Genomic DNA, 14,790 nt, shown 5'->3' on the forward strand with positions numbered 1-14,790 from the left:
ATGATGAATCGACTGTAGTGTCGAGAGTGTGGTGCTGCAAAAGCACAACAGGTCAGGCAGCATCCGAGGACCAAGAAAATCGACATTTTGGCCAAAAGCATTTCATCAGCTGTCAGCTGCCCAAGCGGAAGATGAGGTGTCGTTCCTCCGACTCACTGTGGCAATGGAGGAGACCAAGGGTGGTCACGTCAGAAAGGGAGTGGGAAAGGGAATTAAAATGGGTGGTGATTGGGAGGCCTGGTCAGCCCCTGCAGACCCGGCTGAGATGCTCGTTGAACCGTTCCCTAAATTACATTGGTTTCCCCGATGTAAAGAAGACCACATCGGGACCACCTGATGCAGTAAACTAGGTTGGAAGAGAGGCAGGTGAATCTCTGTCTTACCTGCAAGGACTGTTTGGGGCCCTGGATGGAGGTGAGGGGATGGTGTACTAGCTGTACTGGCAGGTTTTGCATCTTTTCCAGTTGCTGGGAAAGGTACCTAGGGGTTCAGCTGGGTTGCTGGGGAGAGTAGCGCAAACCAAGGACTGTCAAAGGGAACGGTCCTTGCGGAAAGCAGAGAGGGGTAGGGAGGGAAAGAGATGCTTGGTGGTGGGCTCTAGTTGGAGTTGGAGGAAGTGTTTAAGGATGATGCTTTGGATGCGGTGACTGGTGGGTTGGTAAGTAAGGAAAAGAGGGATTCTGTCTTCATTGCATTTGGGGGAGGAAAGGTTTAGAGCAGTGGAACTGGGTAAAGAGGTGGTGTGGTGGAGGGCTGTCTGGATGGCAGAGGGGGGAAAAGCACATTATTTGAAATTGGTGGATATCTGGGATGTTTGAGAGTGGAATGTCCCCTCGTCCGAGCAGATGCAGCGGAGGTGGAGGAATTGGGAGAACAAGATGGAGGACACTGGGTGGGAGGAGGTGTAGTCCAGGTTATTATGAGAGTCTGTGGGTTTATAGTAAATGTCCATCTGGAAACTATAGCCAGAGATGGAAATGGAGAGGTCAAGAAAGGGGAGGGAGGTGACCAAGATTGACCAAGTGAATTGAGGGCGGGGTGGAAGTTGTGGGTGAAGTCACTGAACTACTCCAGTTCAGCCTGGGTGCAGGATGCTGCACCGATGCAATCATTGATGTAACGGCAGAAGAATTGGGGCATAGTGCCTATGTAGATACTGAAGAGGGACTGTTTGATGTAACCGAAAAAGAGGTAGGCATAGCTGGGGCCCATCGGGTGCCCATGGCCACTCCCTGGATTTGGAGGAAATGGGAGGAGTTAAAGGATAAGCTATTAAGGGTGAGGACTAGTTTGACGAGGCAGAGGAGGGTATTGGTGGAGGGGGACGGAATGGGTCTGTTGGAGAGGAAGAAGCTGAAGGCTATCCTTGTAGGGTATGGACATATTTAAGGACTTCACGTCCATAGTGAAAATAAAGTGCTGGGGACCGGGGTGTTGGAAGTTACTGAAAAGGTGGGGGTTCGTGCGTGGATGTAGGTGAGAAGTGCCTGTACCAAGGTGGAGAGGATGGAGTTGAGGTAGGACAAGATAAGTTTGGTAGGGCAGGTGCATACCGAGTCAATGGGTCGGCAAAGTAGTTGGGCTTCTGGATCTTGGGGAGCAGGTAGAATCGGGCAGTGCTGGGCTAGGGGACTATGAGTTTGAAAGCAGTGGAAGGAAGATTACCAGAGGCAATGAGGACATGGACAGTCAAGTGATTTTGGCCTGATGGATAACGGTGAGATCATGGGCAAGAGGGTGTTGGACGTGTTGTTTGAGAGTTGGGGTTCAGCCTCTGCAACATAGAGGTCCATCCTCCAGACTACCACCACCCCACCTTTGTCAGCGGGTTTGATGGTGAACCAAGGGTTGATGCGGAGTGAGCTGAGCAACTGCACGTATGGAGGGGGTGAGGTTGGAGCGGGTGAGGGGGGTGGGGAAATTGAGGCAACCGATGTCATGTCAGCAATCAGCAATGAAGAGGTTTCAGGCAGGTACAAGGCTCATGGGAGGGGACCAAGTGGAGGAGGAAGGTTGGAGGCGGCAGAAGGAGTCCTCAGAGGGAGGTTAGGAGCATTAGACAAAACAAAATATGAATCATGCATAAAACCTAACCACAGGTGAGAATGATCAAATTCCTTCAAAAGGCGCATTTAAAATGTTACAAAATGATTACTTCAAATATGATACTTCCAATTATGTCAGTATTAGTAAACACACATCAGTGTTTACAAGAAATTTAAAGAGTAGACTCAGAATAAAAATTTCTAAAGTTAAATGGGCCATTGAAAATTATCCACGTAAAACTGGCCAGCAGTCTTACAGTACAACAAATAGACCAAAACGCTGGTGCACTCTGTCCCAACTTTACCTGTCATTGTCCATGGGGCCTTCCTTGGGATGGGCCTCCTCTATTAAGAAGGGAAGAGACTCACAGGAGTAGTTTCTATTTCTCTAAAGAGAACATGTAAGTGGGTACAGTGAAAGCAAGCACACTGACTGACAAGCCAGCACAAGTAAAGTCCACTTCAAGGTTAGGTATACAGTGCAACCTCGGTTATCCAAATTTGGTTAACCAATTAACCAGATTTCAGATTATCTAAACAAAATCTCAAGGTCCCGATGCTTGGATAAACTGTGTTATCCGAACATTCGATTATCTGAATATTCGATTATCTGATCAAAATACTCCCCGCCCATGTCGTTTGGATAATCAAGGCTGTCCCGTGTATGTTGTTAAAAAATAAATTGGCAAGACTTTTCAATCACTTATGACAGAAGCCAAAAGGTACAAAGGATGTTTCTGGAAGGCATTGCTACCATCTGCTCTATTGAGTCAAAGATCTTAGTTGAGCAATTTTCTAATTTTATCAGTCAGGTGGATTCCTGAGACAGACAAGGCAAGTCAATAATGGCAAGGACATCTTTGACCACATTTACATTAAAAACGAAGATTCCTTTTAAGTTATGCATCAATCTTGGGGTATTACTAGAGCCCAAAAAGTAGTCACAATCCTGTCCTAATGATCAAGCTGCTGAGCTTCAGCCAATGCATTTTCACTTACCATTCAAACAACCATAATTTAAATAAGGAAGTCAGCTATGACATCCTCATTCAAGCATTTCTAGGAAGCGTTAAGAGTATTGCGAAACAATTTAGGACATAAACTTCTATACCCCCCCTCAAATCTCCATTTCAGAGATTGAGTGGTCAATATATACGCTGCTGAATGTTATTCTGAGTCATGCAAAAATCAAATTTAAAATGTTTTAAACAGCATTCCTGACTTAGAAAAAAAATGTTTTGTTGGCGTGGCAAAATTACAATTCCCAGGACAATTTTTTAAAACCATTTATCAAAATACAGCTGAATAAAATGTTTCCAGTAATAACTATATCATTTTTAGTTTGCTGATTGATGACATATTATAATTCACTCTTTAAAATGTAATATATGGGGTAGTCCAAAGTAAAATTTGTCAATCTCAGTATCTCAGCCTTGAATATATTGAATAACCCAATCTCTGCAGTGTTCTGTAGTAAAGAATTCTACAGATTCACAACCCTCTTCTTAGGGAAAGAATTCTTCCTCATTTCTGTCTTAAATGGGCAGCTGCTTATTCTGAGATTATGTCCTCTCGACACTTCCATGAAGGGAAGCAATCTCTCTGCATCTATCCTGTTTAGTTCCTTAACAATCTTATATGTTTTCAAAAAAGTTGCTTCTCATTCTTCCAAACTATAGTGAATGACAGGCCCAACCTACTGATCCTCTCCTCCATACCTGGGATCAGGCTGGTCAATCTTCTCTAGACTGGCTCCAAAGCCATAAATCTTCCCTTAGATTACGGGTCCAAAACTGTTTGCAGTATTCAGTGTGGTCAAACTAGTACCATTTTTATATTCCATTCCCTTCAAAATAAAGGCCAACATTTATTTGATTTCTATATTATCTGTTGAAATTGTATGTTAGTTTTTATTTAGTTATACATAAGGACGCCTGAATCTGTCAGTGCTGTAGCTTTCTGCAGTCTTTTTCCATTTCAATAATTTTTTGCTCCTCCATTCGCCTGCCAAGGTGCACAAGCTTATGTTTTCCCACATTATACTCCATTTTTGAAGCTTTTGTCAAATGCTTAAACTATCTATGTAGCTCTATAGACTCTTTGTGTTATCCTCATCATCTGAGGTGGCATGGTAGCTCACAGCACTAGGACCCGGGTTCAATTCCAGACTCAGGCATGGAGTTGTATGGAGTTGCCTGTATGGAGTTTGCACATTCTCCCAGTGTCTGTATGGGTTTCCTCCGGGTGGTTTGGTTTCCAAAGGTGTGCAAGTTAGGTGGATTGGCTGTGCTAAATTGCCCATAATGTCCAGGGATGTGCAGGCTACATGGTTTAGCCATGGGGAATGCAGGGTTACAGGGATAGGGTTGTGGGTGGGTCTGGGTGGAACGCTCTTTGGAGGGGTGGTGTGGATTCCAGGGGCTGAATGGCCTGCTTCCTCACTGTAGTGATTCTATGTTTTGCCTTCCCACCAATTTTTTGTGTCATCTACAAATTTGGTTAATCTACAATCACTTTTGTCATCCAAGTCATTAATGTATGTTGTAAATAATTGTAGATCCAGCACTGATCCCTGCAGAACTCTACCAGTTACAGGTTGCCATCCTGAAAATGCCTCCTTTAACACAACTCTGATTTCTATTAGTTAGGCAGTCCTCTACCATTATAACATACTACTACAACGCTATGTGCTCATCTTAATAATAGCCTAACATATATTACATCCACTGCTTCCTGCTTGTTACGTCCTCAAAGAATTCTAATGAATTTGTCAGAAATGACTTCCCTTCATGAAACCATGGTGATTCTGCTTGACCATATCATTCATTTCTAAATGTTCTGCTGTCACATTCTTTAACACACACTAACATTATTCCATTATTCCAACAGTTTCCTTCTTTTTTTCTCCTTCTCTGTTTAATTAAAATGTTACTTTGGCAGTTTTTTTCAATCCTCAGGGACTCTTCCAGAATCAAAGAATTATTGGAAGATTACACTCAGTGCATCCACTATCTTGGTAGCTATTTTTGCCAAGGTTGGAGGATTTGAGCTATAGGAAGAGGCTGAACAGGCTGGGGCTGTTTTCCCTGGAAGGTTGGAGGCTGAGGGGGTAACCTGATAGAGTTTCACAAAATTATGAGGGGCGTAGCTAGGATAAATAGACAAAGTCTTTTCCCTTGGGTGGGGGAATACAGAACTAGGGAGCATAGGTTTAGGGTGAGAGGGGAAAGATATAAAAGAGACCTAAGCGGCAACTTTTTCAGCAGAGGGTGGTACATGTATGGAATGAACTGCCAGAGGAAGTGGTGATGGCTGGTACATTTGCAACATTTAAAAGGCGTTTGGATGGGTATATAAATAGGAAGAGTTTGGAGAGATATGGGCCAGGTGCTGGCACGTGGGACTAGATTGGGTTGGGATATCTGGTCAGCAAGGATGGATTGGACTGAAGGGTCTGTTTCTGTGCTGTATATCTCTATGACTATGACTCTATGACTATAAGACAATTTGGGAAGATTGCCAAACAAGTATTGAATCGCTGGAGGGAGAGGAGAGAGCACAAAAACCAATCAGTTATGATAAATCTAGTATGATATTGGTTGGCTATAGCTGGAGATTTGTGACTCCTTAGCCAGAATGACTACGGCTTTTTCAACATCTCGAGGTTTACTTGAAATGGTACCAGGGATAAGGGTCTTCATTTATGCCCAAAGATGAAAAAAGGTGTGGTGGCTTTCCGTCGAATAGAGAATTTAGGAACAGGTCTGACAGTGGTGTTCCAAATCACCAAAAGTTTGGATAGAGTAATTAACAGCAAATATTTCCAAAAGAGTGAACAGGGATATAAATTAATTGGCAAAAGAACCAAAGTCAAAGGAGGGAAAAAAAAATCATACAATCAGTGCATTGCCTGAAGGATTTGCAGAACTTGACCTTTAACAACTTTCAAAAGGGAACTGGTTAAATGTTTAAAAGGAAAAATAATTCCAGAACTCAGGAGAGCAGAAAGAGAAATGTAACTCATCAGACAGATCCTTTTAAGAGCCAACATACACAGAATAGGTTTGTTGGAATTCTTTTAAATTGCATTCTTCATTTATGCTAAAACTATCTATCTCGAATATTCCAATTCTGTGCCTATCTTAGAATCTGTACAAAATTAAGGTAAATCAAAACTCTGCTCCCATATCTTTTACTCAAAGTCCATTCACCCATCGCCACTATACTTGCCAACCTACACTGACTCCCTCTTTGGCAGGGCCTAGCTTTTCAAATTCTCATCCTTGTTTTCAAAGCCTGACATGAGCTCACCGACATATTTTTGTAAACTCCAGTTTTACAACCCTCTGATCCAAAATCTCTGTAATCTTCCACTTATGGTGTCTTGAACGTCACATTTATAATTGCTCCACCATTAGAAGACATGATTTCACTTATCAATGACCTAAATATGGAATTCCCTCTCTAAACCACTCAGCCTTTCTACCAATTTCCTCCTTTAAGAAATGCCTTAATACCTACCGCTTCGGCTATCTGCATTAATAGCTTGTCATGTGGCACGGTTTCACATTCTGTTTTAAATGCTCCTGTGAAACACCTGGGAACACTTTATCAGGTTTCTGGTGTTACAACTAAGTGTAGCACCTACAGTTAACTCCAACAGGTTGAACCCAGGTAACTATGGGTCTATTGCCACAGCTCAGTTGGTGTCTTGTTAAGTATCTTTGATAACATATTTGTGAAGCGCTTTCAGACATTTTCCTATGTTGTATGTGCAATAAAAATGCAAGTCGTTCGTACTGTTTTATTTGATTATCCTACATTAATCAAATTATACACAGGAAATTTATCAAAAATTAAAGAGCCCTGTATAATTCAGGAATAATTATTAGCTGTGTGGGCTCCCCTACATGTTATATAATAATTTAAGATTTTTATTATTGAGTTTGCTCGTGTTTCACCTCCTCTTCCCCGCCTACACTGGCAGTACTTAATACTTGACTTCATAACATGCCACATTTGGGAGTGGATTTGCCACAGGCACCAACCACTGTCACTCAATGTGGCCCAGCAAAGCTTCCACAAATCATTCCACAAGATGGAACACTTTTCACTGGGACATCCAAAACAAGTGAGACAGTGTTACTAAAGTAGTGGCATTAGGAAAATGTCCAGTAGTAGGCTTACGTAAAGCACCTTGGTGCAGGAACCCTGCTAAGAACCTTTCCTGAATATAAAATCTATCCAAGTGATATAGATCAGGAATCATGGGAGAGATGCTTACTGGCTGTACAGAAATCTCAACTCACCAGTACCTAGTCAGAAAAAAGAAAGCCCAAGCATCTGTTTTAGGATGACATACTGAGCTCCAAGAACGGTGCACCAAGAGGAATTAAGATCTTCAGGAAAAGGATGAAATTTGGAAATGAATTCACAAGTACCAATTTTTCAGCATCTAGTGCTCCCTCTGCTAACAGCCACCTTTTATTCTTATTGCTAAGACCATTTTCAGGTTTGGCTGTTGTTTCTACTGGCACAGCTATAAATTCTGTTGCTAATGTGTCAAAAGATTGCCAGCAAAACAACAATATTCTTTTTAAATAGTTTGCATCCCAAAACTATGTTCTTGGTTCTCTTTTACATTAAATTTGAATAGGCTCTAGTAGCAGGAAACCAAAGTATGTTTCAAAGTATGTTTCAAAGTTCAGCAGTCTATTTTCAAGTCTTGATTAATATTCTACCAGATAGCATAAAAACAGTTCTGCTGGAGGCAACTCATCTCATTCTTGAAATACTGACTGTTTCTGGCATTATATAGCTCAATGTAGCAGCAATAATAACAATATCAACACCCGATACAAGCAATTGTCAACAGCAAACTAAACTAGTTTGTGAAAATTATTGACAAACCCCATACCCTCATGAACTAGGAGTGGTAAAGCCATTCTGTACCATCCAAAAGCCTCTGACTGTAACACTTAATAGTCATCAACACCAAATTTGTCACACACAATGTAAATAGGTCATTAAAATGCTTATTAGGAATGTCAGAACATGCTTTAGTTTTTATATGCTTGTGAACTCCATTCGGAGAAAATTAGCTTAAAGAATGCTGTTCCTTTGAATGAAGAATCCTGGAAAGAATATGTTGAGTAATTCTGAGTAAATATATAATTAATGCTCCAGAAGGGCTTTTTTTATTTTAACCACACATCTATATCTCTGGACTGTTAACACTATCAATGTTGAGAAAGACAACAGATTGACTAGGTCCGCTTTGGCATGAACCCATAGAGTCACTTGTTCATTGCACGACTGGTTTAGGTTACTCTCCACCACTAACAGCTGTTGCTCAATCAATGTTTCACTTAAGGACTATAAAGCTAATGAAGCAAAATAACTAATAGTTTCTGAGAACAGTAGATTGCTTTATGGACAACAAGTGTTAAATTGTGAGGACAGTTCGCTTAAATTAGAGTTGTATTCCCTGGAATTTTAAAAGTTAGAGACAATTCATCTGTTACTAATGCTATGAATGGCTGCCTGATTAATACCTAAAAGAGGCGGGGGAGGTGAAATAGGGGAGATAGGGTCTCAACTAAGGTGAAGGCCCAGAGAACTGAGATGGGCTTTCTATTGAGCCCACATTATCACTCATTCATCTCCATGTCCAAATCTGATCTGTTTATGAGGTCAGAGACCTAACTCAATACTAACCTATTTGCCCAGCACAAAAACAGAATGATCAGTATATACAGATATGGGCTTCCCGAGTTGGAAAATTTTCCAACTCAAACTTCTCATCAGGTTAGTGAAAACCCAGCCCACACGTGTCTTATTTATTTGCCCCTCTTTTCTCCCCCTCCAACTCTCCATCAGTACATTGCATCTGAACACCAAGTGCTCCCATTGCTGCCTCATGCTTTCTTTCTTTCCCTTTATCACTCTACCATTTCTAAACATGTAATACAAAGGACTCCATCTCCAATTAATTTTTATTGCTGCAATCCCATCATTAATATTGCATTTCAGCTGCTGCTTGTCCCAATTTTGAGTGGTCTTTATTTACAAAAACTGATTTTCTGTAGAATTTCAGGTTATTTTGCCAGATAGCTTCTCAGATACTCCTCATGGGCAAGGGATCTGAGACTGAGAGCCCCTGTTTTATTTCAAGACCTCAAGTACAATAAATGCCAGATGAAAATTTTAGCACACATGTTTATCTCATTTTCTATTCAATGAAATAACAGAAATCTAAAACACATATATCACTGAAACATTTATTTCAAAAGAAACCAGTATAAGTGATAGCCAACTTTCAAAGGTATGTTAATTCATGTGTTGACTAACTAAACAACATAGGATCCTTAAATCATATTAGGGCATACTATTATCTTTTGACCTAAGGCATAGGCCCCTACAGTCAAAAGATCAGAGGTGATAAAACCAATACAAGGCAGGTTGAAGTGTACACTGAGAACCTGAAGGAAGATAAAGTGAGAAATAAAGAGATATATTCTGAGGAAGAGTCACCGGACTTGAAACGTTAACTTTGATTTCTCTGCACAGATGCTGCTAGATCTGCTGAGTTTTTCCATAAAATTCTGTTTTTGTTTGTGATAGAGAAATATTAGTTTGGGAAAGACTTTAGACATTGTGAGTTGATGACAGATTAAATAAACTTTTACACACAGTGTGAAGTGAGCAAAATAATAAATCGTGTCTGTGCTTTTATTAGTTCTGTGAGATCATAGCTCCTTGAAAGTGGAGTCGCAGTGGACAGGTTAGTGAAGAAGGCATTTGGTATGCTTTCCTTTATTGAACACAGCTTTGAGTACAGGAGTTGGGAGTTCATGTTGCAGCTGTACAGGACATTGATTAGGCCACTTTTGGAATATTGTGTGCAGTTCTGGTCTCCCTCCTATTGGAAGGATGTTGTGAAACTTGAAAGGGTTCAGAAAAGATTTAGAAGGAGGTTGCCAGGGTTGGAGAGTTTGAGCTATAGGGAGAAGCTGAATAGGCTGGGGCTTTGTTCCCTGGAGTGTTGGAGGCTGATGGGTGACCTTATAGAGGTTTATAAAACCAGGAGGGACATGGACAGGGTAACTAGATAAGGTCATTTCCCTGGGGTGGGGGTGTCCCAAACTAGACAGCATAGGTTTAGGGTGAAAGGGGAAATATTTAAAAGGGTCCTAAGGGGCAATTGTTTCACAAGGAGGGTGGTGCATATATGGAATGAGCTGCCGGAGGAAGTGGTGGAAGCTGGTACAATTGCAACATTTAAAAGGCATCTGGATGGGTATATGAATAGGAAACGTTTAGAGGGATATGGGCCAAGTGCTGGCAAATGGAGCTAGATTATTTTAGGATATCTGGTCGGCATGGACAAGTTGGACTGAAGGGTCTGTTTCTGTGCTGTATATGAGTAAAACCATTTCATCAATGTTTTTGTAAATATATTTATTAGCAAAAAAATTTTGACTTCACGAAAATATAAAGTTATTAAAAATACAACCAATAACAAATACCAGTATAATAAAGAGAAAAAAAACACAAATTACAATACAACTACTGTCCAATAACTACAAACCTACCCTATAATACAAAACAAACCCTAACCCGATAACACAAAGCAAAGCAACACCAATAAATAAGTGACTAATAGATCAAAAAAAGAAAGAAAAGCAAAAGAAAACACAAAAAAACACAAAACAGCTATGCTTGGCGCAAAGCTCCCAAACAAAGGAACGGGAGCATTGTATATATACCTGTATTAACTCAGGTGTCCCCCCTCCAAGGCCCAGGGCTCAACAAACCTAACCGTCCCAGTTAAACAAATGCCTAGTTAAGTCAGCTGCCAAATCTATATTCAAATAACTCAAATAGGGTTGTCATGTCTTATAAAAATTGTCTGTTGTGTGGTGCACCACATTTGTAAAAAACAAATCCAAGGGAATGTGCTCCATAATTAATTTCCACCATCCCATCAGGCCCAATGGGTTCTCAGACACCCAATTCATCAGAATATTCTCCCGTGCACAGTATTCAAGAATATTAAATAGTTTCTTCCCATGCCCGTCTAAAGATAATAAATTCGGTAGATCCAAGAGGAGAGATATCTGGTCTACTTTAACTTCAGTCCTCAATACCCTCCCTATCTCTCCCACCATAGCGCTCCAATAAACACAGAGCCTGTGGCATGTCCAGAAACAATGGATAAGAGTATCTACATTGAAGATGTCCCTTTTTTAAATTTCGCCAGACGGTCCGGTGCCTGATGAACCCTGCACTGAACTTTTAACTGCGTAGCGTATGTCCTATTACAGACCGAGATCTTTCGAGTATTCTCCCATATGTTCCCCCATGTTTCAGAAGAGATCTCCACTCCTAACTCTTGCTCCCAGACCTCACATAACCGGTTAATATCCTGCCAGGCCCTGCCATTCAGCAGGCGATAGAGGGCACTAACCAAAAGGTGCTTGTTAAACGTAGCAACAACCTCTCTGTATCAGGCTTACAGGGTTTAGTGAGAAGTGTAGTCTTCTTCTGGATGAAGTCCCTAACCTGAAAAAAGATCTTTGCTGGGCAACCTGTATTTGCAGCTTAGTTGCTCAAAAAACATCATAACCTCCCCCTCAAACAAGTCTCCCAAAGTGGAAACTGCCCATAGTTTGAACCCTGAATCCATCACCTCTGGTTGGAACCCTGGTATGCCAACTATAGGTGTAAGTGGCGAAGTCTTGGACAAGCAACCCTCACTCTGAAGCATCGCCCTCCATGCCTTGACTGTACTAATAACAATGGGGTTCCGGCAGCAGTCAATAACTGCCCTAATTTTATCCATGAACAACAGGTTAATAAGAGGGCACTTGGTCTGGGAAGCCTCAATATCCAGCTATATTGAGCTCGGTTCGTTACCTACCCAATCACAGAAAAAGAATAGCAGGAAACTCAACTGATACCTCCTGATGTCTGGGAGATCAACTCCTCCCCCTCCTTGAGGCAACTGCAATTTAGTAAATTTGATGAGAGGCCACCCACAATGCCAGACAAAGGAACCAAACCAACCCATAAGTTTCCGCAGCGTTGACATGGGACCATACGCATGGGATAAAGCAAGTGAGGAAGAACATTCATCTTAATGACAGATATTCAGCCCAGCTATGAAATTGGAAGAGCCTCCCATCTCTGGAGATCCCACCTAATATTGTCGAGCAAGTGAGCAAAGTTAGTCCAAAATAACAGATCAAACTTGCGGGTAATAAAAATGCCTAGGTTTCGGAACCCCACCCATGACCACTTAAAAGGAAACCTAAGGCCACCTTCAACCTCTGACACTTCCTTGAGGTAGCCTCTGATTTTGCAAAGTTGATCTTATATCCTGAAATAACCCCAAATGAATTAATACATTGTATCAGATGGGATACGTAGGTCATCAGGTTCGATAAAAGCAGAAGGACATCATCTGCATACAGTGTAATCTTGTGTACTCTCAATCACACTTCCGGAGCAGTCATGTGGGTGTTCTGACAAATGACCTCTGCCAGCAGTTCTATCACCAATGTAAACAACAATGCTGAAAGGGGGCAGCCTTGACGACTACCCCTACCAATCCTTAAATTCCCAGACTTCACCCCATTGGTGATGACTGCAGCCAGAGGGTGGTGATATAAAACCTCCACCCACCTAGCAAAGACCCCACCCAACCCAAACCACTCTAAGACATAAAAAAGATATGGCCATTCCATCCAGTCAAATGCTTTCTCTGCACTTTTGGGAAATCACCAACTCCTGAACTGATCGTTGCTGATAAACTTGGATCATGTTCAGCAACCTTCTAATATTATTAGAAGACCTGCAGCCCCGTGTAAAACCTGTCTGGTCCTCTTTAACAATATGGGCCAACACCTTTTCCAATCTCAGCGCCAAGATCTTTGACAGTATCTTGAATTATCGTGTTTTAAGATAGCTATCGATTAGTTACAGGTTGCCAAATTTCTGATTTTAAATGACAACTATCCAATGTTTGATTGAACAGCTGAAAAAAAGCTTTGAATTCGACATTTTGTAAAACGTTTGCCTTTCAAGTTTATTTTCTTCATGTAAAATAAAGGATGTAGGACGTATGGGCTTCATTGTCCTCCACTCTTCTCCTTCTGGGTGTTCCTGTTTACTGCACTCAGAAAAGGCAGCACTACGTGAGAACAAAGTGCAAATATTTCCCCTGTGTCCCCAGGAGGGGACGGGGGATGGGGAAGAAATCAAACAGTCCTGCTAACCGGTTGTCCTGTTCAAACAACTTCTTTTGTTTTGTTTTTCTTCCCCACATGGAAATGGTACAAGCTGGATTTTTTTTCAGCATTGGACAAGCAGCAGTGGGACCTGACACTACCTGTGCTCATGCGCACTGGCTGCAGCAGTAATCCTGACGTGGAGGATCTGAGCTGGATCCGGCAATTCGGGCCGGAGATGCTGAGGTTTAACTCCGCCGCTCTCTGCTCGGGCTGACACGGAGTGAACTCGCAGGTCTCGGGCGCCTGTGTCGTTTCTGGGCTTTAGTACCCGAACTCCTCACGTTTCGCACCAAATTAAATACATAAACATTCTGTAGCTGCCAGACTGTCCCTGCCGGAGCAAGTATTTGTTTCATTTAATTCCCCACATATGGCAGGACGAATGGTATTTCCTTTAAACCGTGTTTAGATGGATTGCTGCAACACACTCACCTCATTCACTAGCCCCTGCCATTCGCCTTCGCTCCTCTTTGAAGTCATCTTATTACAAATATATACAGACGCAGACGGTAAATGCAGCTACCAAAACAAAATTATTCGCGAGCTTTGGGATCAGTGAACCGTGGGCAGTCGCTTCCTCCCGGTACTACCTCACTTCCATGTGTAGACCAAGCCCAACGTCAGGTCAACCCGGGGTAATAGAAGCCAAGCTGCAGTAGGAGATTCATTTAACAATGCCTACAATGTTACAACAGGCTGATCCTGGATAATTATTACTGCATTCCTATAACGTGGAAAGAAGATTTGTTCGCAAAACTTATTTAATTGTCTTATTTTCTTCCTGACACCTCTCAAATTATTTTACCTTTATGCAAATCTGCCTTTATTGTTCCTGCACCAACAGTATTAAGGAAAATTGTTTTCCAAATCCCCGGTGACATAATTTTAGTAAGAACCTCCCACCCCCTTCAGAATTTGCTGTGACGAAAACCACCAGCTACCCACGCTGCCAGTTCTCCCCCACATTCCACATTTTGTATCCGTTCTTCTGATGTTTGGCCCCTAAGTCCTGGGGCTTTCCCTCCCAGTGGATCACAGTATTGTCACCTGTTTTACACAGTCTGTGAATTTTAAGCATTATACCTGTCCTCCCCCTCTAACTAGTACCGACAGTTGCTACCAAATTCCTGGAATGAGCTAGAAATGATTGAATGTTATTTACTTCCTTTTATACTCGTTTATTTACACATTTTTGGGTATGTAGCAAGTGACATACAACAGAGTAGTGATGTTCCCTTATGTTCCACTACATTTATTTTATATAAAGTTCTTGGACTTTTCCCTAATTATCTGTCTGTAACTTTATCTCTGTACAATTCCAATTTTTTGGACCTACTCTCCATTCTGTGTTACATTTCTCTGACTTACTTTATAATCTCACTCCTTCCATCCTCAATAGCTCAGGCCCCAGCTATCTTGGTCCCAGTCTCCCAAAGGGACTCAACCTCTCT

At 41.7% G+C, this 14,790-nt stretch overlaps 1 protein-coding gene across 4 annotated transcripts in view; it reads right to left on the minus strand.

Annotated features, from left to right (window-relative positions):
* ccdc149a (coiled-coil domain containing 149a) overlaps positions 1-13,916 on the minus strand; it is a 133,459-nt gene extending 119,543 nt beyond the window's left edge. For all 4 annotated transcript variants that reach the window (XM_072563972.1, XM_072563971.1, XM_072563970.1 and 1 more), the window contains exon 1: positions 13,772-13,916. In XM_072563972.1, coding sequence (XP_072420073.1) covers positions 13,772-13,819 — 48 coding nt within the window. In that variant the 5' untranslated portion in view covers positions 13,820-13,916. The remainder of the gene's footprint in view (positions 1-13,771) is intronic.
* Between the last annotated feature and the right edge of the window lie 874 nt (positions 13,917-14,790).

This window comes from Chiloscyllium punctatum, chromosome 1, assembly GCF_047496795.1.
Source record: "Chiloscyllium punctatum isolate Juve2018m chromosome 1, sChiPun1.3, whole genome shotgun sequence".
Classification (NCBI taxonomy): domain Eukaryota; kingdom Metazoa; phylum Chordata; class Chondrichthyes; order Orectolobiformes; family Hemiscylliidae; genus Chiloscyllium; species Chiloscyllium punctatum.